Source organism: Capra hircus, chromosome 25 (genome assembly GCF_001704415.2).
Source record: "Capra hircus breed San Clemente chromosome 25, ASM170441v1, whole genome shotgun sequence".
In the NCBI taxonomy this organism is placed as follows: Eukaryota; Metazoa; Chordata; class Mammalia; order Artiodactyla; family Bovidae; genus Capra; species Capra hircus.
This window is the reverse complement of record NC_030832.1, coordinates 1,537,244-1,558,977: the sequence shown is the minus strand read 5'-3', so window position 1 is coordinate 1,558,977 and position 21,734 is coordinate 1,537,244. Positions and strand designations below refer to the sequence as shown.

Here is a 21,734-nt window from a genome sequence, read left to right as displayed (position 1 = left end):
GGCTCAGAGTGGTCATAGCCCTTGCCCTGGGTCCTGGGGTCCCTGGGCAGTAACGCAGCCCCAGCACCTGGCTCTGACCCCACCACCTGCCCCCACGCCCTGCCTCCAGGAGGGTCTCTGCCTGCAGAGCTGTGGGGCTGGCCCATTTGGGGGCCAGTGTGTGGGTGTCTCGGTACCTCCCCTGGAGGCCTGCTCCTTCCCTGGACACACGTGGGTCCTGTGGCCAGGCCAGAGTGAGGTGGAGCTCCCTGTGGGTCTCAGCTGGACCCCGGCCCCGTGGGATGGGGCTGGGCGGGTGCTGGCCTGGGCCTTGCTTGCCAGGTCCGGTCTTTGAGCCTCAGTGTCCCTGTCTGGAAGTGGGGGTAGAGGCGGAGCCCCTGACAGGCTGCTGCAAGGCGAGTGCCCATCCCTGGGGAGCCCCTGAGCGCTGGCCCTTCGCTGTCTGCCACAGGAGCCTGGACGTGTGGATTGGCTTCTCGGCTGTGGAGGGGGTGGCAGCGGGCCCTGCGCCCCAGGGCGGCGCCTTCAGCCTGGAGAGCTGCCAGAACTGGCTGCCCGGGGAGCCGCATCCTGCCACAGCCGAGCGCTGCGTGCGCCTGGGGCCCGCTGGGCAGTGCAACACGGACCTGTGCTCAGCGCCGCACAGCTACGTCTGTGAGCTGCGGCCCGGAGGTACGCGGGGCCCAGGGTGGGAGGGTGGGAGCACCTGCTGCCCTGGCCAGGAACCCGGGAGTCCTCACCTGGCCAGCACAGCTGCTCCTAGCGCCGGTTCAGTGCTCGTCACATGTCTGCTGGGCGTCCCCTGTCTGGACTGGGCCCGCAGCCGGTGCGGCTCAGTCCCAGGTCCCTCAACACTCTCCTCCCGCCTGGGCCCAGCATCTCATTCCATGCTTGCACCCCAGGCCCCGTGTGGGATGCAGAGAACTTCCTCGTGGGAGCGCCCAGTGGGGACCTGCAGGGGCCTTTGAGCCCCCTGGAACAGCAGGAGGCCCTCCTGGCTCCCCAGGAGCCCGTTGAGGTAGGCGGGCCCTTTAGGCTTCTTGCTTCTAAAAAGCAGGAAGACTGGGACTGCCCTGGGGGTCCAGTGGCTGGTACTGCACACTCCCAGCACATGGGACCAGGTTTGATCCCTGGCGGGGGAACTAGATCCCGCAGGCTGCACGGAGGATTGATCCCACATGCGCAGCGGAGACCCAGTGTGGCCAAATAAGTTAGTTTGAAAAGCAAGACAGTCCCTCCACAAAAACCCCAAGAAGCCTTTTTCTGGGCCTTATTAACATCCTGTGACCAGTGGGGAAATTTAGAAAACCCATCGCAGGGCAGAGGAGAGGAGCACCCTGGCTGGCACCCGAGAGAGCCCCTTCTCTCTCCATCTGGGTGTATTTTTTACAAATGAAGGTGGGATTCCTATTGCTCAGAGATGGTTTTGGCCTGATGTTTTTCTCCTGAGCAACGTGGTCTCCCGCTGTGTGAGATGAGGCCCCTGGGGGGCTCCTCCCCTCTGACTGGCAGATGTTAGGGTGTCGGGGTGGGGTCAGGCTGAGGGTCGGGGCCTGCAGAGCTGAGTGGTCCCCTGCCCTGCCAGGTGATGGCGTTTCCTGGCCTGAGCCCGAGCCGTGAAGGCTTCCTCACCACTGCCGAGTTTGGGACGCAGGAACTGGGCCGGCCCGCCCAACTGCGGCTGCAGGTGTACCGGGCGGGGCGCGGAGCAGGTGGGACCCCGTCCTGGCAGCGGGACTCAGGGGGCATGAGTGGCCTCTCTGGTCTGTCACGTCTTGTCGGTTTGTTGCCCACTGGGCTGGTATCCAGCCTCAGGGTGGACACAGTGGGGCCAGGAGACACCAGTTCATGCTGGGCATGCCAAGGACGGTGGCTCTGGAGGGGAGCTTGCTGGGGCCGGGGTCGGAGGGGGAGAGGAGAGGCGCTGGGGGCTGGGGACACTGGCCGGCGGGACCCCGTCTCCTAGCGAAGTGTCCCTGTGGTCTGTAAGCACGCTGGGGCCCCCGACACCCCACCTTTCCTTGTAGGGTCCCCAGAAAACAGCAGCGAGCCCCAGGGTAGGTCCCTCGAAAACAAGACTGAGCTGGCCCCTGTGTGCGCACCAGAAGGGCCCCTGTGCCCCCGAGCCAACATCTGCCTGCCTCTGGACACCCCCTGCCACCCTGGGGCCTGCGCCAATGGATCCATGCCAGGGCCGGGCCTCCCTGGGGTCTCCTACACACTGTGGAAAGAGTTCCTCTTCTCCGTGCCTGCGGGCCCTCCTGCCCAGTACTCGGTGCGTGCCTCTGGCCCCTGCTTCCTGCCTCCCTCCACCCCCGAGGCCCTGGCTTCCCGTCACACAGATCAAATACAGACCCTTCGGCCAAGCCATCCAGTCCCCTGCCTCCACCCCAAGGCCTTTGCACTTGCTCTCTGGGCATGGCTAGCCAGCGTCTGGCAGAGACCCTGCCCCTGTCCAGGCAGCCCACCCGTCCTGCATCCTCTCTGCCCTGTGTCCCATCCGTCCCTGCCCTGAACACCTCGGAGGCCTCTGGGAAGCTGGGTGCCCCGAGTGACCAAGGAACGTGGAGGCCCCCGTGGGGAGTGACTTGGTGCCCCCTCCCATGTTGAGGACGCGACCCGGCCCTGCCGCCCTCTCCCACAGGTCCCCTTCCACGGCCAGGACGTCACCCTGCTCCCTGGCGACCTCATCAGCTTGCAGCACGATGCGGGGCCGGGCGCCCTCCTGCGCTGCCCCCCAGCACTCAGCTTCCCGGGCTCTGAGGCTCCGTACTTCTCTGCCAACACCTCAGCCTGGCTTGCCCGCCTGCCTGCCCAGCTGGAGGCGGCCCCAGCTGGCCCCGCCTGCGCCCTGCGGTTGCTGGCCGCCACGGAGCGGCTCACCCCTCTGCTGGGCCTGGGCCCCAACCCGGGGCTGCGGCGGCCGGGACGCTATGAGGTCAGGGCCACGGTGGGCAATGGTGTATCCAGGCACAACCTGACCTGCAGCTTCGACGTCCTCTCCCCAGTGGCCGGGCTTCGGGCCATCTACCCGGCCCCCCAGGATGGCCGCCTCTACGTGCCCACCAGCGGCTCTGCCCTGGTGCTGCAGGTGGACTCGGGCGCCAACGCCACTGCCGAGGCCCGCTGGCCTGGGGGCAATGCCAGCGCGCCCTTCGAGGCTGCCTGCCCGGCCACTGTGGCCGCCCTGGCACCTGTCTGCGCCCAGGAGACCAACGGCAGCCTGTTTTCCATGCTGATGCTGTCCGGGCTCCGTGAGGGCGAGCACGAGGTGGAGGTGGTGGTGGAGAACGGTGCCGGCCGGGCCAACCTCAGCCTGCTGGTGACGGCGGAGGAGCCCATCCGCGGGCTCCGCGCCACGCCCAGCCCCGAGGCCCGCGTGCTGCAGGGCGTCCTGGTGGTGAGTTGGGTCCCTGCCCCCCTGAGATGCGGCTCCCCATGGAGGGCCACCCGTCCCCAGCCTGGAGCGTGCCTGGCCGCTGGGACACTGGGCCCGGTGTTGGGTCCTGGGTAGGCTCCTGTGGGTGGCCCTGTGCGCAGATGGCTCGTCCATCCCCAAGTGACGGGGGAGTCACCTCTGGAACAGTTGTTCTGAAAACGCTTCTCTCTCCCATGCTTCCTGAGCCTGCTGTTGAGCTCATCACCTGCCTCTGACCGCCCTCTTCCTGGGTGTGTTTTGAGACCCCCACTGGGGTCTCACCAGATGAAGTGAGCCCTTTCTAAGGCTGGGGCACTGCCACCCGGCCAATGTCAGGCCACTCTTGTCCTCTGGGTGCCCGTCTTGCACACAGGCCGTTGCACAGTTGTGTCCCATCTTCCTTGCTTACACCTGTCAGGTGATGCAGGGGAGCGTCCAGAACCACGAGGCCGTGGAGACACGCGTGCCTCCCGAGTGGGAGCCCGGGATGGGGGCGCAGGCCGTGGTGGGTTGGCCTCTAGTCTTGGGCACTGGGCCTCTGAGGTACAGAGAGGTTGGTGTGTGGCCAGGCCTGGGCTCAGCCCTGCACAGTGTGACCTCCATGACCGAAAGGGAAGCCCACAGACAGCCTTGTCCAGGCGGGTGGACCTGGGCTGGGGGCAGCATCCATCCCCCAGGGATCCTGGCCTGGGGCAGGTCACGGCCAGCTCACATGGTGCCCTTCTGCAGAGGTATAGTCCCGTGGTGGAGGCCGGCTCAGATGTGGTCTTCCGCTGGACCATCGACGACAAACAGTCCCTGACCTTCCACAACGTGGTCTTCAACGTCATCTACCAGAGCGCAGCCGTCTTCAAGCTCTCGGTGGGCGGGGGTCTCGGGCACGGGGGCGGGGCTCTCTGGCGCAGGGGTGGGCGGGGCGCGGGGCGGAGCTGTGCGTTGCTCACCTATGCCTTCTGCTCCGCTCTGCTCCCGAGGACCCCGTGGCCCCGGTGGGTGAGGGCGGGCCTTGGGGGGGCTCTGTCCATAGCGCTTCGCGGCTGGCAGGCAGCCTGCTTACTGCTGCCTGTGTCCACAGCTGACAGCCTCCAACCATGTGAGCAGCGCCAGCGCGCACTTCAACGTCACCGTGGAGCCGATGCACCGGATGCGGGGCCTGCGCGTGTCGGCAGTGCCGCCGGTTCTGGCCCCCAACGCCTCGCTGGCGCTGGCCGCCCACGTGCTGGTGGACTCGGCAGTAGAGGTGGCCTTCCTGTGAGTGCGGCATCTCCCCCAGCCCCATCTCCCTTCCAGGATGTGCTGGGGACGCGGGCCCTTCGGAGGGGGCCGCTGCAGGGCGGTGGTTCCCAGGAAGGGGGCTGCAGCCAGGCCAGCGGGCGCTGCAGGGGTCAGAGGGCCCTCCCCAGGCTGCTCACTGCCTGCTCCCTGCCCCGGCAGATGGATGTTCGGGGATGGGGAGCAGGCGGTCGGCCAGTTCAAGCCTCCGTACGAGTCCTTCGAGGTCCCAGACCCCACGGTGGCCCAGGTGCTGGTGGAGCACAACACCTCGCACGTCTACACCACCCCAGGTGAGGGCCGGCGGCTCGGGTGCTCTGCCTGGGGCAGCACCTCCCTGCAGGGTGCTCCCCGGGTCCTGCCTCCAGAGCACAGCTGGGGCTGATGGCCTGGGGCCCCTACTAGCATGGAGAATGGATGTGAGGGGGGACTGGGCCTCAGAGACCCGTGATGCGAGTCTGCTGGCCAGAAACAGACCCCTTCCATTCCTCCCGCCCCATCCCTGAGCCTTTTCTGGGGGAGAAGGGGAGATCCTCGTAAGTCGCTTCTGAAGTCCCAGAAGCCTCACACGGAAGTGTGAACAGCCCTGTGATCCTGGCCCTGCTCCCGCCCGTCACCCAAGGGCATTTGCACCTGAGTTCCCCTTCACCTCCTTCTGCCTCACCCCATGTAGAGAGCATGTGGCCGAGGGCCGCCTGTATTCACACTTTGCCTGGGGCCCTTTTGCCCCACGGCCGCGCCCACAGCCTGGGGCCGGGGGTGGGTTGCGAGCAGGGTGGCAGCGCTGGCTCGGCCACACTCTCGCTTGGGGCCTGTCCACCAGGTGAGTACAGCCTGATCCTCCTTGTGTCCACCGCCTTCGAGAACCTGACGCAGCAGGTGCCTGTCAGTGTGCGTGCTGCCCTGCCCCCCGTGGCCGTGGGCGTGAGCAGCCAGGTCCTGGTGGCTGGCCAGCCTGTCGCCTTCTTCCCACGCCCGCTTCCGTCGCCGGGCGGTGTCCTCTACACGTGGGACTTTGGGGACGGCTCCCCAGCTGTCACCCAGCCCCAGCCAGAGGTCAACCACACGTTTGCCTCGAGGGGCATGTACCATGTCCGCCTGGAGGTCAACAACACGGTAAGCCACGTGGTGGCAGGCATCAGCGTCCGTGTCTTCGAGGAGCTCCGAGGCCTGACGGTGAGTCTGAGCTCCGCTGTGGAGCAGGGTGTGCCTGTGGTGGTCAGCGCTGCCCTGGATTCCGGCGACAACGTCACATGGACTTTCGACATGGGGGACGGCACGGTGCTCATGGGCCCCGAGGCCACGGTAGAGCATGTGTACCGGCGCGCTCAGAACTGCACGGTGACGGTGGGCGCATCCAGCCCCGCCGGCCGCCTGGCCCGCAGCCTGCCCGTGCACGTGTTCGTCCTGGAGGTGCTGTGGATCGACCCGGGGGCCTGCATCGCCTCGCAGCGGCATGCCCGGCTCACAGCCCATGTCACCGGGGACCCTGCCCACTACGTCTTTGACTGGACCTTCGGGGACGGCTCACCCAACATCAGCATCCAGGGGGACCCGACCGTGATGCACAGCTTTACGCACAGTGGCACGTTCCCGCTGGCGCTGGTGCTGTCAAGCCGCGTGAACAGAGCACACTACTTCAGCAGCGTCTGCGTGGAGCCCGTGCTGGGCAACGTCACCCTGCAGCCGGAGAGGCAGTTCGTGCGGCTCGGGGACGAGGCCCGCTGGGTGGCCCACGCCTGGCCCCCCTTCCCCTACCGCTACACCTGGGACTTCGGCACTGAGGATGCCGCTGCCCGCGTCGGGGGCCCTGAGGCCACATTCACCTACCAGCTCGCCGGCTCCTACCTCGTGACGGTCACCGCGGCCAACAACATCTCGGCCGCCAATGACTCGGCGCTGGTGGAGGTGCAGGAGCCCGTGGAGGTCACAGGCATCAGTGTCAACAGCTCCCACGCTCTGGAACTGCAGCAGCCCTACCTGTTCTCCGCTGTGGGCCACGGGCACCCTGCCAGCTTCCTGTGGGAGCTGGGGGACGGCGGGCAGCTGCAGGGCCCCACAGTCACTCATGCCTACAGCAGCACAGGCTGCTTCCGAGTCAGGGTGGCCGGCTGGAACGAGGTGAGCCGGGGCGAGGCCCAGCTGGACGTGACAGTGCAGCAGCGCGTGCGAGGGCTCAGCGTGAACGCCAGCCGCACGGTGGTGCCCCTCAATGGCAGCGTGAGCTTCAGCACCGCGCTGGAGGCCGGCAGCGACGTGCGCTACTGCTGGGTCCTCTGCGACCGCTGCACGCCCATCCCCGGGGGCCCCACCATCTCTTACACCTTCCGCTCTGTGGGCACCTTTAACATCATCGTCACAGCCGAGAACGAGGTGGGCGCCGCCCAAGACAGCATCTTCGTCTACGTCCTGCAGCACATTGAGGGGCTACAGGTGGTGGGCGGCGGCTGCTGCTTCCCCACCAACCGCACACTGCAGCTGCAGGCTGTGGTGCGGGATGGCACCAACATCTCCTACAGCTGGGCCGCTCAGCGCGATGGCGGCCCCTCCTTGGCCAGCAGCGGCAAAGCCTTCTCGCTCACAGTGCTTGAGGCCGGCACCTACCATGTCCAGTTGCGGGCCACCAACATGCTGGGCAGCGCCTCAGCCAACTGCACGGTGGACTTCGTGGAGCCGGTGGGGTGGCTGGCCGTCACCGCCTCCCCGAACCCAGCTGCTGTCAACACAAGCGTCACCCTCTGGGCCGAGCTGGCTGGGGGCAGCAGTGTCAGTTACAGCTGGTCCCTGGAGGAGGGGCTGCGCTGGGAGACCCAGGAGCCATCTACCACCCTCAGCTTCCCCAGCCCCGGCCTGTGCCTGGTCACAGTCGTGGCCGAGAACCAGCTGGGCTCAGCCAATGCCAGCGTGGAGGTGGTTGTGCAGGTGCCCGTCAGTGGCCTCAGTATCCATGCCAGGGAATTGGACGGCGGCTTTGTGGTGGCCGGTTCCACGGTGCCCTTCTGGGGGCAGCTGGCTGCAGGCACCGACGTGAGCTGGCGCTGGGCTGTGCCAGGTGGCAGCAGGCAGGGCCAGCACGTCACCGTGGTCCTCCCTGACGCTGGCCCAGTCTCGGTCCAGCTCAATGCCTCCAACGCGGTCAGCTGGGTTATGGCCATGCACAACCTTACGGTGCAGGAGCCCATTGTGAGCCTGGTGCTGTGGGCCAGCAGGAAGGTGGTGGAGCCCGGGCAGCCGGTGCACTTTCAGATCTTGCTGGCCGCTGGCTCGGCCGTCCGCTTCTTCCTGCAGGTCAGTGGGGGCGGCCTCGAGGTGCTGCCCATGCCCCACTTCTCCCGCAGCTTCCCCCGGGTCGGGGACTACACAGTGAGCGTGCACGCTGAGAACCGCGTGAGCCGGGCACAGGCCCAGGTGCGCGTCTCGGTGCTGGAGGCTGTGGGTGGGCTGCAGGTGCCCGACTGCTGCGGGCTGGCCATCGCCACGGGCGCAGAGCGGAACTTCAGCGCCCGCGTGCAGCGGGGCTCCCGCGTCGCCTACGCCTGGTACTTCTCGCTGCAGAAGGTGCAGGGAGACTCGCTGGTCATCCTGTCGGGCCGCGACGTCACCTACACTCCCGTGGCCGCAGGGCTGCTGGAGATCCACGTGCGCGCCTTCAACGAGCTGGGCGGCGTGAACCGCACGCTGCTGGTGGAGGTGCAGGACGCCATCCAGCATGTGGTGCTGCGTGGCCCCCGCTGCTTTGCCAACCGCTCTGCCCACTTCGAGGCGGCCACCAGCCCCAGTGCCCGGCGTGTATCCTACCGCTGGGACTTCGGGGACGGGGCCCCGGCAGAGGACACAGAGGTGCCCTGGGCAGCACACTCCTACCTGCAGCCTGGGGACTACCCCGTGCAGGTGAACGCCTCCAACCTGGTGAGCTTCTTCGTGGCGCAGGCCACGGTCACTGTCCACGTGCTGGCCTGCAGGGAGCCCAAAGTGGACGTGGCCCTGCCCCCACAGGTGCTCATGCGGCGTTCCCAGCGCAACTACCTGGAGGCCCACGTGGACCTGCGGGACTGCATCACCTACCAGACCGAGTATCGCTGGGAGGTGTACCGCGCCGCCAGCTGCCAGCGGTCTGGGCGCGCGGCCCGGGTGGCCCTGCCCGGTGTGGACATGAGCCGGCCCCAGCTGGTGGTGCCGCGGCTCGCGCTGCCCGTGGGCCACTACTGCTTTGTGTTCGTGGTGTCGTTTGGGGACACCCCGCTGGCCCGGAGCATCCAGGCCAACGTAACAGTGGCCCCCGAACGTCTAGTGCCCATCGTGGAGGGCGGCTCCTCCCGCGTGTGGTCAGACTCTCAGGACCTGGTGCTGGACGGGAGCAAGTCCTACGACCCCAACCTGGAGGATGGCGACCAGACGCCCCTCAGCTTCCACTGGGCCTGTGTGGCCGCGACGCAGGTCAGCCACGGGGGCACGCGCCCTGCCCGCCCTGCTCGGGTCTGCATGATGAGCCCGGCAGGCCTGGGCTCCGAGTGCCAGGGGGGTGTTGGACCGCGGTCGGGGGTAGGGGGTCTTGCCGCCGCAGGCCAGAGCGGCTCTGGGGTCTCACCCCCCACCCTGCCCTGTTACGGGCTGCAGAGCGAGACCGGCGGGTGTGCGCTGAACTTCGGGCCCCGCGGGAGCAGCGTGGTCACCATCCCTCGGGAGCGTCTGCGCGCCGGTGTGGAGTACACCTTCAACCTGACCGTGTGGAAGGCTGGCCGCAAGGAGGAGGTCACCAGCCAGACGGTGGGTGCTGCCGCGGCCCAGCCTTGAAGAGCCCTTGGCCCTGGGATGGGCGTGGCCGGTGAGGCAGAGCCCACACAGTGCCCAGCTCCCGTTCCTAAGGGGTTTTTTTACGTTTTGGGGGTTTTTGGAAGACATCGGTATTGAGTTATTACTCCTTTCGATGCTATTTCTGTTTAATGAGATGGCTGTCGGCTTGGCTTCCCCCCAAAAAGGCCATAGAGGCGTAGGAAGCCTCGAGGCACAGTCCTAGGCCGTCTCCTCCCGGCACGTGGGGGCCCCTCCCGGAACGGGGAGGCCTGGCCTCGCGTGCGTGGAGCGCTCTCCCTCCCTGAGCACAGCACCCCACCAGCTGTGACAGCAGCCAGTGCACCAGGCCCTGCTGGTGCCCGGGATGGGGTGCATCCCCCATGCCAGGGGGGTGCCAGGCCTCTGCCCGGAGGGGTTCCTGCCTAGAGGGGCCATCTGGGGTTGTGTGCCAGGGACGCCTTCTTGCCTCTGCTTCTCCATCCACTTGTGTCTGCGCCCCTGTCGGGGGCCCTGGGGGCTGCAGAAAACAAGCCCTCGTGGTCTGTGCTTCTCAAATCCCCTCCCCCAGCCTGGGAGTCACCAAACCACACAGTCCTGGGTGAGAGCTGGGCCTGAGAGGAGCCTTGGCAGGTGGAGCCGGCAGGGGCGGAGGCACAGGAGGGCTGGAGCATGACAGGGTCTGCTGCTGCCCTCCGCCCAGGCAGATGGGAGGGTCTGGCGTCGCAAGCAGAGCCCATGCGGCTGGCAGGCCCCCTCACCCCACCGGCTTCCAGGTGCTGGTCCGCAGCGGCCGGGTGCCCATTGTGTCCCTGGAATGCGTGTCCTGCAAGGCACAGGCGGTGTACGCAGTGAGCCGCAGCTCCTACGTGTACCTGGAGGGCCGCTGTGACAACTGCGACGGGGGCCCAGAGCACGGGGTGAGTGGGAACGGGCTGGGAGCGCTGGGTGGTCCTGGGGAGACCCTCCCCTGAGCACCGTGGCCTCCGTTCCCCCTCAGCTGTGGGCTGCGCGCAGCTTCAGCAACGAGACGCTGGTGCTGGACGCAACAACCACGTCCACGGGTGGTGCGGGCATGCGGCTGGTGGTGCGGCGGGGCGTGCTGCGCGACGGCGAGGGCTACACCTTCACGCTGACGGTGCTGGGCCGCTCGGGCCAGGAGCAGGGCTGCGCCTCCATCCGCCTGGCGCCCAACCGCCCGCCGCGGGGTGGCTCCTGCCGCCTCTTCCCGTTGGAGGACGTGCGGGCACTCACCACCAAGCTGCACTTTGAGTGTGTGGGTGAGTACGGCTGGCCGCGGGGCGGGTGGGCTGGGTGGGGAACCCGCTGACGCCCTGGGCCCACAGGCTGGCAGGATGCGGAGGACGCAGGTGCGCCGCTGGTGTATGCCCTGCAGCTGCGGCGCTGCCGCCAGGGCCACTGCGAGGAGTTCTGCGTCTACAAGGGCAGCCTTGCCTCCTACGGGGCCGTGCTGCCGCCCGGCTTTGCGCCCCACTTCATGGTGGGCCTGGCTGTGCTGGTGCAGGACCAGCTGGGGGCCGCCGTGGTCGCCCTCAACAGGTGAGCCCGTGCCCACAGAGCCAGCGAGCCAGCCAAGGGGCAGGAGAGGGCCCAGCCCTGTTCACACCCCACCTCTGCCCCTAGGTCTCTGACCATCACCCTGCCAGACCCCCCTGGGCACCCTGCCGACGGCCCCCCAGACCTCACGGACTGGCTGCATAGCCTGGCGGGGAGCACACTGCCGGGGCTGCTGCGGCAGGCTGACCCCCAGCATGTCATGGAGTACTCGCTGGCGCTCATCGCTGTGCTCAATGAGGTGGGCACGATCCCCACAGGTCCCGGGAAGCCCCCTTTGCTGGTGTCCGGCCAGCGCTGCCCGCTGACAGCCCTGTGCCCACAGTACGAGCAGGCCCTGCCCGTACTGGCGGAGCCGGACCCCAGGCAGGAGCTGCGCGCCCAGATACGCAAGAACATCACGGAGACATTGGTGTCCCTGCGGGTCAACACAGTGGACGACATCCAGCAGGTGGCAGCCGCGCTGGCCCAGTGCACGGTAGGGTGGACCCAGCCCCACGGCAGCCCGGCCCCCCCCACCCCGAGAGCTCCCTCCTCAGCCAAGCCTGCAGGGCTGCATGCCCCCCAGGGCGGCCCCCGGGGCTCTGGGGACAAGGAGCACCGGGGTGGGGTGCGGAGTGGAGATGCTGTTCTGTGCCCCCCTGGGCCTGTGGTCCCCTCCCCATTGTCCAGGAGTCGGCGGCCAGGCTGGGCTGGGCTCCATTCTGATGGGGGCATGGTGCCAGGGGAGGCCAGTGGCTGCTGCTGAGGCCTCAGGAGGGCAGTGCAGGGTCTCTGCGTTGGCCATGACCACCATCTGCTCTGTAGCTGGCTCAGCCGTGTGAGGGGCCGGGATGGCTAGTGGGGCCACGTTACCTTGAACTTGGCCTACATGTGAGGAAGGGTCACTGAGGGGGTCCCAGGAGAGAGACTGGGGGCGGAGGTGTGTTCAGCGTGGATTCTGCAGAATGCAGCGGGAAGGGTGCTTCGAATCGGCCAGAGGAGGCGGGGAGGCCCCTGCAGCGGCTGCGCTACGGGCAGGGTGAGCGGGGTGAGCCCCACCTGGCCTGGCCAGCCGGCTGGACGCTGTGCGGGCGCCCTGCAGGTGCCCAGCCGGGAGCTCGTGTGCCGCTCGTGCCTGAAGAAGACGCTGCACAGGCTGGAGGACATGATGCGCATCCTGCAGGCGGAGACTGCCACGGGCGCGGGGACGCCCACCTCCATCGCAGACAACATCCTCAACATCACAGGTGCACCGCCCCTGCCACCCTCGGACCCCCCACACCCCTCCCCTCACTTGCTTCCCCCGACTTGCCTCCCCTCACTTGCCTCCCCCCACCTCCTCTCCCGCCCACAGGTGACCTCATCCACGTGGCCAGCTCGGACGTGCAGGGCCCACAGCCCTCGGAGCTGGGGGCGGAGCCGCCCTCACTGCTGGTGGCGTCCAGGGCCTACCAGCTCTCGTCCGCCCTCGTGGGCATTCTCACGCGCTCCCGCGTGCTCAACGAGGAGCCCCTGACGCTGGCGGGTGAGGAGATCCTGGCGCAGGGCAAGCGCTCGGACCCGCGGAGCCTGCTGTGCCAGGGTGATGCCCCAGGCCCTGGCTGCCACTTTTCCATCCCCAAGGCCTTTAGCGCGGCCCTGCCCAACCTCAGCGATGTGGTGCAGCTCATCCTGCTCGTGGACTCCAACCCCTTCCCCTTCGGCTACATCAGCAACTACACTGTCTCCACCAAGGTGGCCTCCATGGCCTTTCAGACGCAGGCCGGCGCCCAGATCCCCATCAGGCAGCTTGCCTCAGAGCGCGCCATCACTGTGAAGGTGCCCAACAACTCAGACCAGGCCGCCCAGGGCCAGCACGTCTCTGCCGGTTCCGCCGTCATCCAGCCCCAGGCCTCGGTCAGCGTCGTGGTCACTCCTGAGAACAGCAACCCCGAGGCGGGGCTGCACCTGCAGCTCACCTTCACGGTGCTGGATGGTGCGTGGCTGGCAGGGCCCTTGGTGGGCGGCCTCCTCCTCTCTCGGCCCAGCCCGTGTGGGGCTGCAGGGTGGCCAGCTAAACCGGCGTTTCTCACGGGCACCCCCAACTTGCGGTCTATGTGCTGCTTCATGAGGTTCTAGGGGCCCGGCCGGAGGGCCATGGGTGGGCTCCCAGGGCGTGTGGGCTGCCTGGGCAGGGGTCTGAGCCTGCCCGTGCCGCCCGCCCACAGAACAGTACTTGCCGGACGAGCCCGAGCCCTTCCTGGCCGCCTACCTGCACTCGGAGCCCTGGCCCAACGAGCACAACTGCTCAGCCAGCAAGAGGATCAGCCTGGAGGCCCTGGCAGGCGGCGACCACCGGCCCTACACCTTCTTCCTCGCCCCGGGGTGCGCGCGCACCGGGCCTCAGAGGGCGGGCTCCCCGCGGTGGGAGGGGCCGGGTGGGTGGGGCGGGGCCGGGTGGGTGGGGCGGGGCCGGGTGGGTGGGGCGGGGCCGGGTGGGTGGGGCGGGGCCTGGCTGTGACACGCCCCCTCCAGGTCCCGAGACTCGGGCGCGAGCTACCACCTGAACCTGAGCAGCCACTTCCGCTGGTCGGCGCTGGCGGTGTCCGTGGGTCTGTACACGTCGCTCTGCCAGTACTTCAGCGAGGAGCACATGGCGTGGCGCACGGAGGGGCTGGCGCCACTGGAGGAGACCTCGCCCCGCGAGGCCGTCTGCCTCACCCGCCACCTCACCGCCTTCGGCGCCAGCCTCTTCGTGCCCGCCAGCCGCGTCGAGTTCACCTTCCCTGTGAGTGGCGCCGCACCCAGACGGAGGGGAGCCCGGCGCCATGGTGCGCGGCCTCGGGGCTGATGGGCCTGTCTCCATAGGAGTCGGCCTCCGGCGTCAACCACGTCGTCCTGCTGACCTGCGCCGTGTGCCTGCTGACCTACGCAGTCATGGCCGTGATCCTGCGGAAGCTGGACCAGCTGGACATCCGCCGGGTCCGCGCCATCCCGTTCTGCGGGAAGGGGGGCCGCTTCAAGTACGAGATCCTGGTCAAGACTGGCTGGGGCCGGGGCTCAGGTGAGGGGCTTCCAGCAGGGCAGGTCCACATGCAGTGGCCTGTGGGCATGCAGTCCCACTGGCACGCACAGGTGGGCAGGACCAGCCGAACCATCAACTGTGTGGTGGTTTAGTCACTAAGTGGCCCCACGGTCTGTAGCCTGCCATGGGATTCTCCAGGCAAGAATACTGGAGTGGGTTGCCATTCCCTTCTCCTGGGGATCTTCCCGACCCAGGGATAGACCTGGGTCTCCTACATTGCAGGCAGATTCTTTACCGTTTGAGCCCCCAGGGAAGCACATCTATCGGTATGGGAGGTGATTACTAAACGGTAGCAGGTGGTCTGGGTGAAAAAATTGTTTTCACAACGTTGCTAGCTCTCTGACCATCAGTTACAGCCATCAGAGAAGCAGGTTGGCGTGGGGTCAGTACTGCGTGTTGGACGCTGAGATCAGGAATCTTGTTTCTTTGTGGGAAACTGAGCAAGTAGTCTGAGCGGTGTTCCCGTCAGTGAGCGCTGCCTTAGGGGCGTCCTTGTGTTTTGGCCAGAGGTCATTTTACTGTCCATGTCGTCCTTGCTCCTGCTGTGAAGCACCTCTGAGAGCTCGTCTCACGTGAAGAAGCATTTGCCGTATTGGTTGCTCTGCGGTGTCTTCATCCTTTTTGTTGCAACCAGTGTCCTCGCTCATGTCGGCCACTCATTGCCACTGGTGGCGTTTTTAGGGCCTGGGGCGGCAGCAGGAGCCGCACAGTTGGCTGGGTCTTCAGTTGCGTGTTTGCCTTTGATTCAAAGTGCACTTTTTCGGTACCGGTTTTTATCTATTTGTTGTGCTTTTGTCTTTATCACCAGGTCCCCTCTCTTATTAGGAAAGTGTTTGTTTTCTTAAGGTTTTGTGTGTTTATCCTGAAGCTGCCCCAGGTCTCGGTTGCTATGTGGGCTTTCTCTAGAGGCGTGGGCGCTCCTCTCTGGCTGTGGAGCACGGGCTCCCGGCGCTGACTCAATACTGCGGCTCACGGGCTCTAGAGCCCAGGCTTCGTCACTGAGGCGCCCGGGCTGAGTTGTCCCACCGCATAGTGGAATCTTCTGGGACCAGGGATCAAACTTATGTCCCCTTCATTGCAAGGCAGATTTTTACCACTGGACTGCCAAGGAAGTCCAGGGAAATGTTCATTTTTGACGTTTTTTTCTGTTCCTCTCTATGATATTCATAGAGCGTCGTGTGGGTTTATTGTGGCCGACACGGGGCGAGACCACTGTGTGCTTCTTGGTTGGAGTGAGACGGGTGCGCGGGGGCTGGTCAGCAGCAGGCTCTGGAAGGGGCGGTGCCACCAGTGGCCACTTGGTGGTTGGTGTGAGACAGGTGGGCGGTAACTGGTCAGCAGCAGGCTCTGGAAGAGGCGGTGCCGCCAGTCACCACCAGGACGCGGGTCCCTTATGCAGCAGACCGCAGGCTGGCAGCCGCGCTTCTGGTCCATGTGGCCGCTCACAGTTAATGCTCCGCTGCTACCGGGGCCGTCTGTGGAACAGTTTGAGGGCCTGAGATCATCTGTGTCAGAGCCATGGGGCGAGGGCCATGCCTGTGGAAGGGAGATCAACAGGCAGATGCACCCGGGGTCAGTGTCCGTGGACAGAAACCCAGAGTTGCGCCCATGTCTGCCCCTGCTCCAGGGACCACGGCTCACGTGGGCATCATGCTGTATGGGGCAGACGGCCGCAGCGGCCACCGACACCTGGATGGGGATGGAGCCTTCCAGCGCAACAGCCTGGATGTCTTCCAGATTGCCACCCCACACAGCCTGGGCCGCCTGTGGAAGATCCGCGTGTGGCATGACAACAAAGGTGGGGCCCGCTGCCTGCCCTACCCACCCACCGCCCACTGGCCCTGACTGCCTGCCGCCCCTGAACACCCGCTCGCTCTCGCAGGGCTGAGCCCCGCCTGGTTCCTGCAGCACGTCATTGTCCGGGACCTGCAGAGCGCCCGCAGCACCTTCTTCCTGGTCAACGACTGGCTGTCGGTGGAGACAGAGGCCAACGGGGGCCTGGTGGAGAAGGAGGTGCTGGCTGCAAGTAAGACCCCTCCTGGCGGCCGCCACGAAACAAACCAATGCCTGGCCTGGGGTCTCCTGAAGCCCGCCTGTCCCCCCTAGGCGATGCAGCGCTGCAGCGGTTCCAGCGCCTCCTGGTGGCCGAGCTGCAGCGCGGCTTCTTCGACAAGCACATCTGGCTCTCCATGTGGGACCGGCCGCCTCGGAGCCGCTTCACACGCGTACAGCGTGCCACGTGCTGCGTCCTCCTCCTCGGCCTCTTCCTGGGTGCTAATGCCGTGTGGTACGGGACTGTGGGGGACAGCGCCCACAGGTGCGTGCTGCGGGGCCCACCCCCCCGCCTCAACCCCCCCCCCATCGCCTCCCCGCAAGCCAGCCCATGTGTCCTCTCCCGCAGCCAGGGCCCCACATCCAGCCTGGCCCCGCTGAGCCTGGACACCGTCGCCGTCGGCTTGGCGTCTAGCCTGGTCGTCTACCCGGTCTTCCTGGCCATCCTGTTCCTCTTCCGCATGTCCCGGAGCAAGGTGGGTGCGTGGGGCTCCTGAGCATGGCCAGGCTGTTCAGGGGGACCCGGAGGGGTCAGCACCCAGAGCACATCAGAGTCAGGCGTGAACGGGCCCCGTGAGCTGCCGATGCCCGCGCCTCAGGTCACTGGGCAGGCAGGGACGGGTTCCCCGGACGACGGGGCCGCAGGTTCTGAGAAAAACCAACCCAAGGACAAAGTCTGAGCAGTCTGGGCCAGCGGGGCAGTGGGAGGTCACTTAAAAGCTCCAAGAACAGCCCAGGTGGCCTCACTGGCAAGTCCCCTGAGCGGTCATGGAAAGACCAGCACCAGTCCCAGACGGGCTCGGTAAAACCTGGCCAGAGCCAGCCAGAGACCTCACGCAGTGCTCAGCAAAGGCCACACGCCTCGGCCAGCAGCCTGGTAGGGTTGTCCTTAGCTCTGTGTGGCCATCCACGGCTACACTGATTCAAGTTAGATACAACTTCAGCTTCTCGGTCACAGGAGTCACTCCTGGCGCTCCGTGGCAGCACATGGCAAATGGCTCCTGTGATGGAGTCCGTAGGTGTAGAGTACACGTGTGGTTCTAGATGATGGAGTCTGTAGGTGTAGAGCATACGTGTGGTTCTAGAAGGTTCTCAAGACAGCACTGCCGCAGACTCTGCTTGCCAGGGCGGGCACGCCTCCCTAGGCGGGGCCCTGAGCTGTGTCCCGCTGACTGCCTGCCTCTCCCGCAGGTGGCAGGGGGCCCGAGCCCCACCCCCGCAGGCCCACAGGCGCTGGACGTGGACAGCTGCCTGGACTCGTCCATGCTGGACAGCTCCGTGCTCGCCTTCCCGGGACTCGGTGCCGAGGTGCGGGCTCCCCGGGGACTGCCCGGGTTGGGGGGGTTGCCGCCTGGGCACTCTGGGATCAGGCTCTCTGTGTCCTCAACAGGCCTTTGCTGGACAAATGAAACAGGACTTATTTCTGGAGGATTCTAAGAGGTGGGGTCTCTAAAGAAAGCACGAGCTGTTTCCTGTGTGGGTCAGCTATGCCTTGCGAGGGTCGCGTTGCACGTCCTCGTCTGTGTGTCGTGGGCGTTGCGTGTCCTCCTCCACGTGTTGTGTGGGTCACTTGTCCTCATCCGTGTGTCGTGGGCATCACGTGTCTCCATTCGTGTGTCGTGGGCGTCGCGTATCCTCTTCCGTGTGTCATGTGGGTCACATGCACTCATCCGTGTGTTACACGCCTGTCCTGGGAGCGTTTGCTTAGAGCCCTGCACGTCTGCCTGTGACTTGGGTTGGGTGTGTGTGCAATCACGTGCCCCGGCACCCCTTGCTGACTGTTACCTGCAGCCTAGTGTGCTGGCCATCCAGCGAAGGTGCCCTCAGCTGGCCAGACTTGCTGAGTGACCCGTCTGTCATGGGCAGCGCCCTGCAGCAGCTGGCTCGGGGCCGGATAGGCCTCACGCCAGGCCCAGAGGAGGACAGTCTCTCCCTGGTCAGCCCCTCCTCGCCTGCCAAGTACTTCTCTGCTTCAGGTGCGCAGGGTGGGGAGGTGCTGCCTGGCCCCCCAGGAGGGCTCTGGGGTGACCTGTCTTGCCCCCTCCAGATGAGGACCTGATCCGGCAGATCCTGGCTGAAGGGGCCGGCAGCCTGGCCCCCACCCAGGATACGCAGGGAGAAACAGACCTGCTCGCTGGCCTGTGAGTGCCGGGTTCCAGGGGTGGCGGTAGGGAGGTATGGCGCTGTGGGGCAACAGCTGCTGGAGCAGTGGCAGGGACGGGCATTGGGTCCCAGTACTGCGAGGCGAGCACCCCCGAGCAGCCAGCGGGCCCGGCATCCTCTGCCTGGCCTGGGGCGGCGTCCTCTTTCCACAGAGGCCAGAGGGGGCTGGCCGCGCCCCTGAGCAGTGTGCTGCTGACGGGCAAGTGCCCCCATCTTGCCTCAGGTGCAGCGCCCCTGGTGAGAAGACCCAGCCCGTGGTGCTGCGGAGCCTGGGGGACACGGGCCTGCCCAGCCCAGGCCTGACTTGGGAACAGCCCTCACCGGCCAGGCTCCCCAGGACAGGTGCGTGCCCAAGTCCCAGGACAGCCTCCCGCTCCTCTGAGCCACTGCTGACCATCTGTCTGCCTTCCCAGGGCTGGTGGAGGGTCTGCGGAAGCGGCTGCTGCCAGCCTGGTGTGCGCCCCTGGCCCACGGGCTCAGCCTGCTCCTGGTGGCTGGGGCCATGGGAGTGTCGGGGTGGGTCGGCGCCAGCTTCCCCCCCAGCGTGTCTGTCATGTGGCTCCTCTCAAGCGGCTCCAGCTTCCTGGCCTCGTTCCTCTGCTGGGAGCCACTCAAGGTGACAAGGGTGTGGGGGGCCAGCCCACCAGCCTCTGGCTGCCAGGGTCCCCTCTGACGCCAGCCCTGGCCCAGGTCCTGCTGGAGGCGCTGTACTTCTCCCTGGTGGCCAAGCGGCTGCACCCAGATGAGGATGACACCCTGGTGGAGAGCCCAGCCGTGACACCCGTGAGTGAGCGTGTGCCCCGCGTGCGGCCGCCCCACGGCTTCGCGCTCTTTCTGGCGAAGGAGGAAGCCCGGAAGGTCAAGAGGCTGCACGGGATGCTGCGGGTGAGCTCCGTCCCCGCGCTGGTGCCTGGCCTCCCTTCCCAACCTCAATGCACCCTCATCCTGAGCACAGAAGGCCCTTCCGCAGGTGGTCTAGGGCTCTGTGGGCTCCGCCCCTCCTGTGACCTTTTCCTGCCCAGCCTCTTGGGTGTGGCTTCTTGGCCTTCGCAGACCTTGTGTGCCCACAGGCCTGGCTCTCAGCACCAGCCTCCTTGGCTGTGGGCACTTTGCTGCCCAGTGTGTGAAAGCCACGCTCTGTCACAGGCTGTACCCATGGGGCACCAGGCTGGGTTTGGCTGACCCCAGGGCCATCCCTGCTCCCCAGGGCCTCCTGCTTTACATGTTTTTCCTGCTGGTGACACTGCTGGCCAACTACGGGGATACCTCCTGCCACAACCATGCCTACCGCCTGCAGAGTGCCATCAAGCAGGAGCTGGACAGCCAGGCCTTCCTGGCCATCACCCGGTACGGACGCCCTGTGTGCAGGCACAGGTCTGTCCTCTGGGCCAGGGCGGTGCTGATGCCGGCCAGGGTCCACCTCAGCCCTGCACTTGGTGCAGCGCAGCCCCTTAGGGGTGTTGGGAAGCGTCTCGATCCATTTCTGGTCATCAGAACTGGAGTGGGTGCTGCTGGCCGTGGGGAGAGGACACAGGACAGGCCCAGCACAGCTTCATCGGCCCTGAGTGTCAGGAAGCCCAGGCCGCACCTCCTCCCCTGGGCAGCACTGGCCACCTCCTGCTGGCCCAGCCGGGACTGGTAGCAGTGTTCCCTGGGCCTCTCACCCCGGGAGGCTGGGCCGTGAGGGACGGCCATGTGACCGACTCTGGGTCTGGGGTGGGCAGGTCTGACGAGTTCTGGCCATGGATGTCCCATGTTCTGCTCCCCTACATCCACGGGAACCAGTCGAGGCCGGAGCTGGGGCCCCCACGGCTGCGGCAGGTGCGGCTGCAGGAAGGTGAGTAACCAAGGGGCGTCCTGGCACTTAGCCTAACTTGTTTCCAAAGGGAACCCTTTGCCGGGGTCTGGATCCAACGCCCCCAGCTGGGTGACGGCCTGCCTGGGTCTCCTGATGTGCAGACAGTGACACCTACTTTCTGGGGTGCTGGGTGGGTTCAGTGAGGCCCTGCCGAGCTTGGCCCGAAGGCTGGTAAACAGGCAGGGCCCTGGACCCTCTGCTTTCAGCGCTCTGCCCGCACCCGCCTGGCTCCAGGGACCCCGCGTGCTCAGCAGCCTCAGGCGGCTTCAGCACCAGCGACTATGGTGTTGGCTGGGGGAGCGCTGCTCTCAACAGCTCCGAGATCTGGGCATACTCAGCGCCAGACCTGCTGGGGTGAGCCCGGAGGGCAGCCGGGGGGGTGTGGGGGGGATGCAGGAACAGCCCTTCGGAGGAGCTTGACGTGGTACTGGTGCTGACGCCGCCCCTCCTTGCAGCGTGTGGTCCTGGGGCTCCTGTGCGGTGTACGACAGCGGGGGCTACGTGCAGGAGCTGGGACCCAGCCTGGAGGAGAGCCGCGCACAGCTGGGGTTCCTGCAGCTGCACAACTGGATCGACAACAGGTGGGCCCCACGCTCGGCCCCTCCGCCCGCTCCCCGCACGCGCTGCCCCGTCCGCAAGACACCCGCTGCCCGAACCCCTTTGGAGAGCACCGGCCTCTCCCAGCGCTGCCCCCTCCGACTCCCGGCCCCTGCCCGTGCCCTCCGCGCAGAAGCCGTGCCGTGTTTGTGGAGCTGACGCGCTACAGCCCGGCCGTGGGGCTGCACGCCGCCGTCACGCTGCGCCTGGAGTTCCCGGCGGCAGGACACGCAGTGGCGGCGCTTAGCGTCCGCCCATTCGCGCTGCGGCGGCTCAGCGCCGGCCTCTCCCTGCCGCTGCTCACCTCGGTAGGCCCCGCCCCCGAGACAGTGGTCCCGCCCCGGCCTCCTTCCTTGGACCTGACCCCGCCCTCCCGGGCCCGCCCCAGGGCCATGGCCCCGCCCTCCACAGGCCTGACCCCGCCTCGGCTCCGCCCCGTCCCACCAGGTGAGCCTGCTCCTGTTCGCCGTGTACTTCTCGGCGGCCGAGGTGCGCGCCTGGCGCAGGGAGGGGCGCGCGCGCGCCACGAGGGCTGGAACCTGGGCGCGGTGGCTGCTGGTGGCGCTGACGGCTGCCGCGGCGCTGGTGCGCTTGGCCCAGCTGGGCGCCGCCGACCGCCAGTGGACCCGCTTCCTGCGCCGCCGCCCGCGCCGCTTCACCAGCTTCGAACAGGTGGCGCAGCTGAGCGCCGCGGCTCGCGGCCTGGCCGCCTCGCTGCTCTTCCTGCTCTTGGTCAAGGTGAGGGCTGAGCCGGTGGGTGGGTCGGGGCAGCTTGGCAGGGTTAGTCGGCTGACGCCCTTTGTCCGCAGGCCGCCCAGCAGCTGCGCTTTGTGCGCCAGTGGTCGGTTTTCGGCAAGACGCTGTGCCGGGCGCTGCCAGAGCTCGCGGGGGCAGCCTTAGGCCTGGTGGTGCTCGCCGCAGCCTACGCGCAGCTTGCTGTCCTGGTAGGTCCGGGCTGGGCC

At 66.9% G+C, this 21,734-nt stretch overlaps 1 protein-coding gene across 2 annotated transcripts in view; it reads left to right on the top strand.

Moving 5' to 3' along the window:
• PKD1 (polycystin 1, transient receptor potential channel interacting) overlaps positions 1–21,734 on the top strand; it is a 38,952-nt gene that overhangs the window by 15,297 nt on the left and 1,921 nt on the right. For both annotated transcript variants that reach the window (XM_018040103.1, XM_018040104.1), the window contains 38 exons: positions 452–672; positions 903–1,018; positions 1,586–1,712; positions 2,028–2,275; positions 2,645–3,400; positions 4,148–4,279; positions 4,494–4,669; positions 4,853–4,983; positions 5,514–9,127; positions 9,308–9,457; positions 10,258–10,401; positions 10,482–10,761; positions 10,828–11,041; positions 11,126–11,297; positions 11,382–11,534; positions 12,141–12,285; positions 12,393–13,013; positions 13,246–13,402; positions 13,553–13,805; positions 13,886–14,081; positions 15,730–15,900; positions 15,985–16,128; positions 16,209–16,419; positions 16,504–16,630; positions 17,346–17,462; positions 17,545–17,594; positions 17,946–18,130; positions 18,202–18,295; positions 18,541–18,659; positions 18,731–18,933; positions 19,008–19,202; positions 19,525–19,664; positions 20,042–20,154; positions 20,382–20,529; positions 20,631–20,756; positions 20,906–21,080; positions 21,220–21,510; positions 21,582–21,716. In XM_018040103.1, coding sequence (XP_017895592.1) covers positions 452–672; positions 903–1,018; positions 1,586–1,712; positions 2,028–2,275; positions 2,645–3,400; positions 4,148–4,279; positions 4,494–4,669; positions 4,853–4,983; positions 5,514–9,127; positions 9,308–9,457; positions 10,258–10,401; positions 10,482–10,761; positions 10,828–11,041; positions 11,126–11,297; positions 11,382–11,534; positions 12,141–12,285; positions 12,393–13,013; positions 13,246–13,402; positions 13,553–13,805; positions 13,886–14,081; positions 15,730–15,900; positions 15,985–16,128; positions 16,209–16,419; positions 16,504–16,630; positions 17,346–17,462; positions 17,545–17,594; positions 17,946–18,130; positions 18,202–18,295; positions 18,541–18,659; positions 18,731–18,933; positions 19,008–19,202; positions 19,525–19,664; positions 20,042–20,154; positions 20,382–20,529; positions 20,631–20,756; positions 20,906–21,080; positions 21,220–21,510; positions 21,582–21,716 — 10,750 coding nt within the window. The remainder of the gene's footprint in view (positions 1–451; positions 673–902; positions 1,019–1,585; positions 1,713–2,027; positions 2,276–2,644; positions 3,401–4,147; positions 4,280–4,493; positions 4,670–4,852; positions 4,984–5,513; positions 9,128–9,307; positions 9,458–10,257; positions 10,402–10,481; positions 10,762–10,827; positions 11,042–11,125; positions 11,298–11,381; positions 11,535–12,140; positions 12,286–12,392; positions 13,014–13,245; positions 13,403–13,552; positions 13,806–13,885; positions 14,082–15,729; positions 15,901–15,984; positions 16,129–16,208; positions 16,420–16,503; positions 16,631–17,345; positions 17,463–17,544; positions 17,595–17,945; positions 18,131–18,201; positions 18,296–18,540; positions 18,660–18,730; positions 18,934–19,007; positions 19,203–19,524; positions 19,665–20,041; positions 20,155–20,381; positions 20,530–20,630; positions 20,757–20,905; positions 21,081–21,219; positions 21,511–21,581; positions 21,717–21,734) is intronic.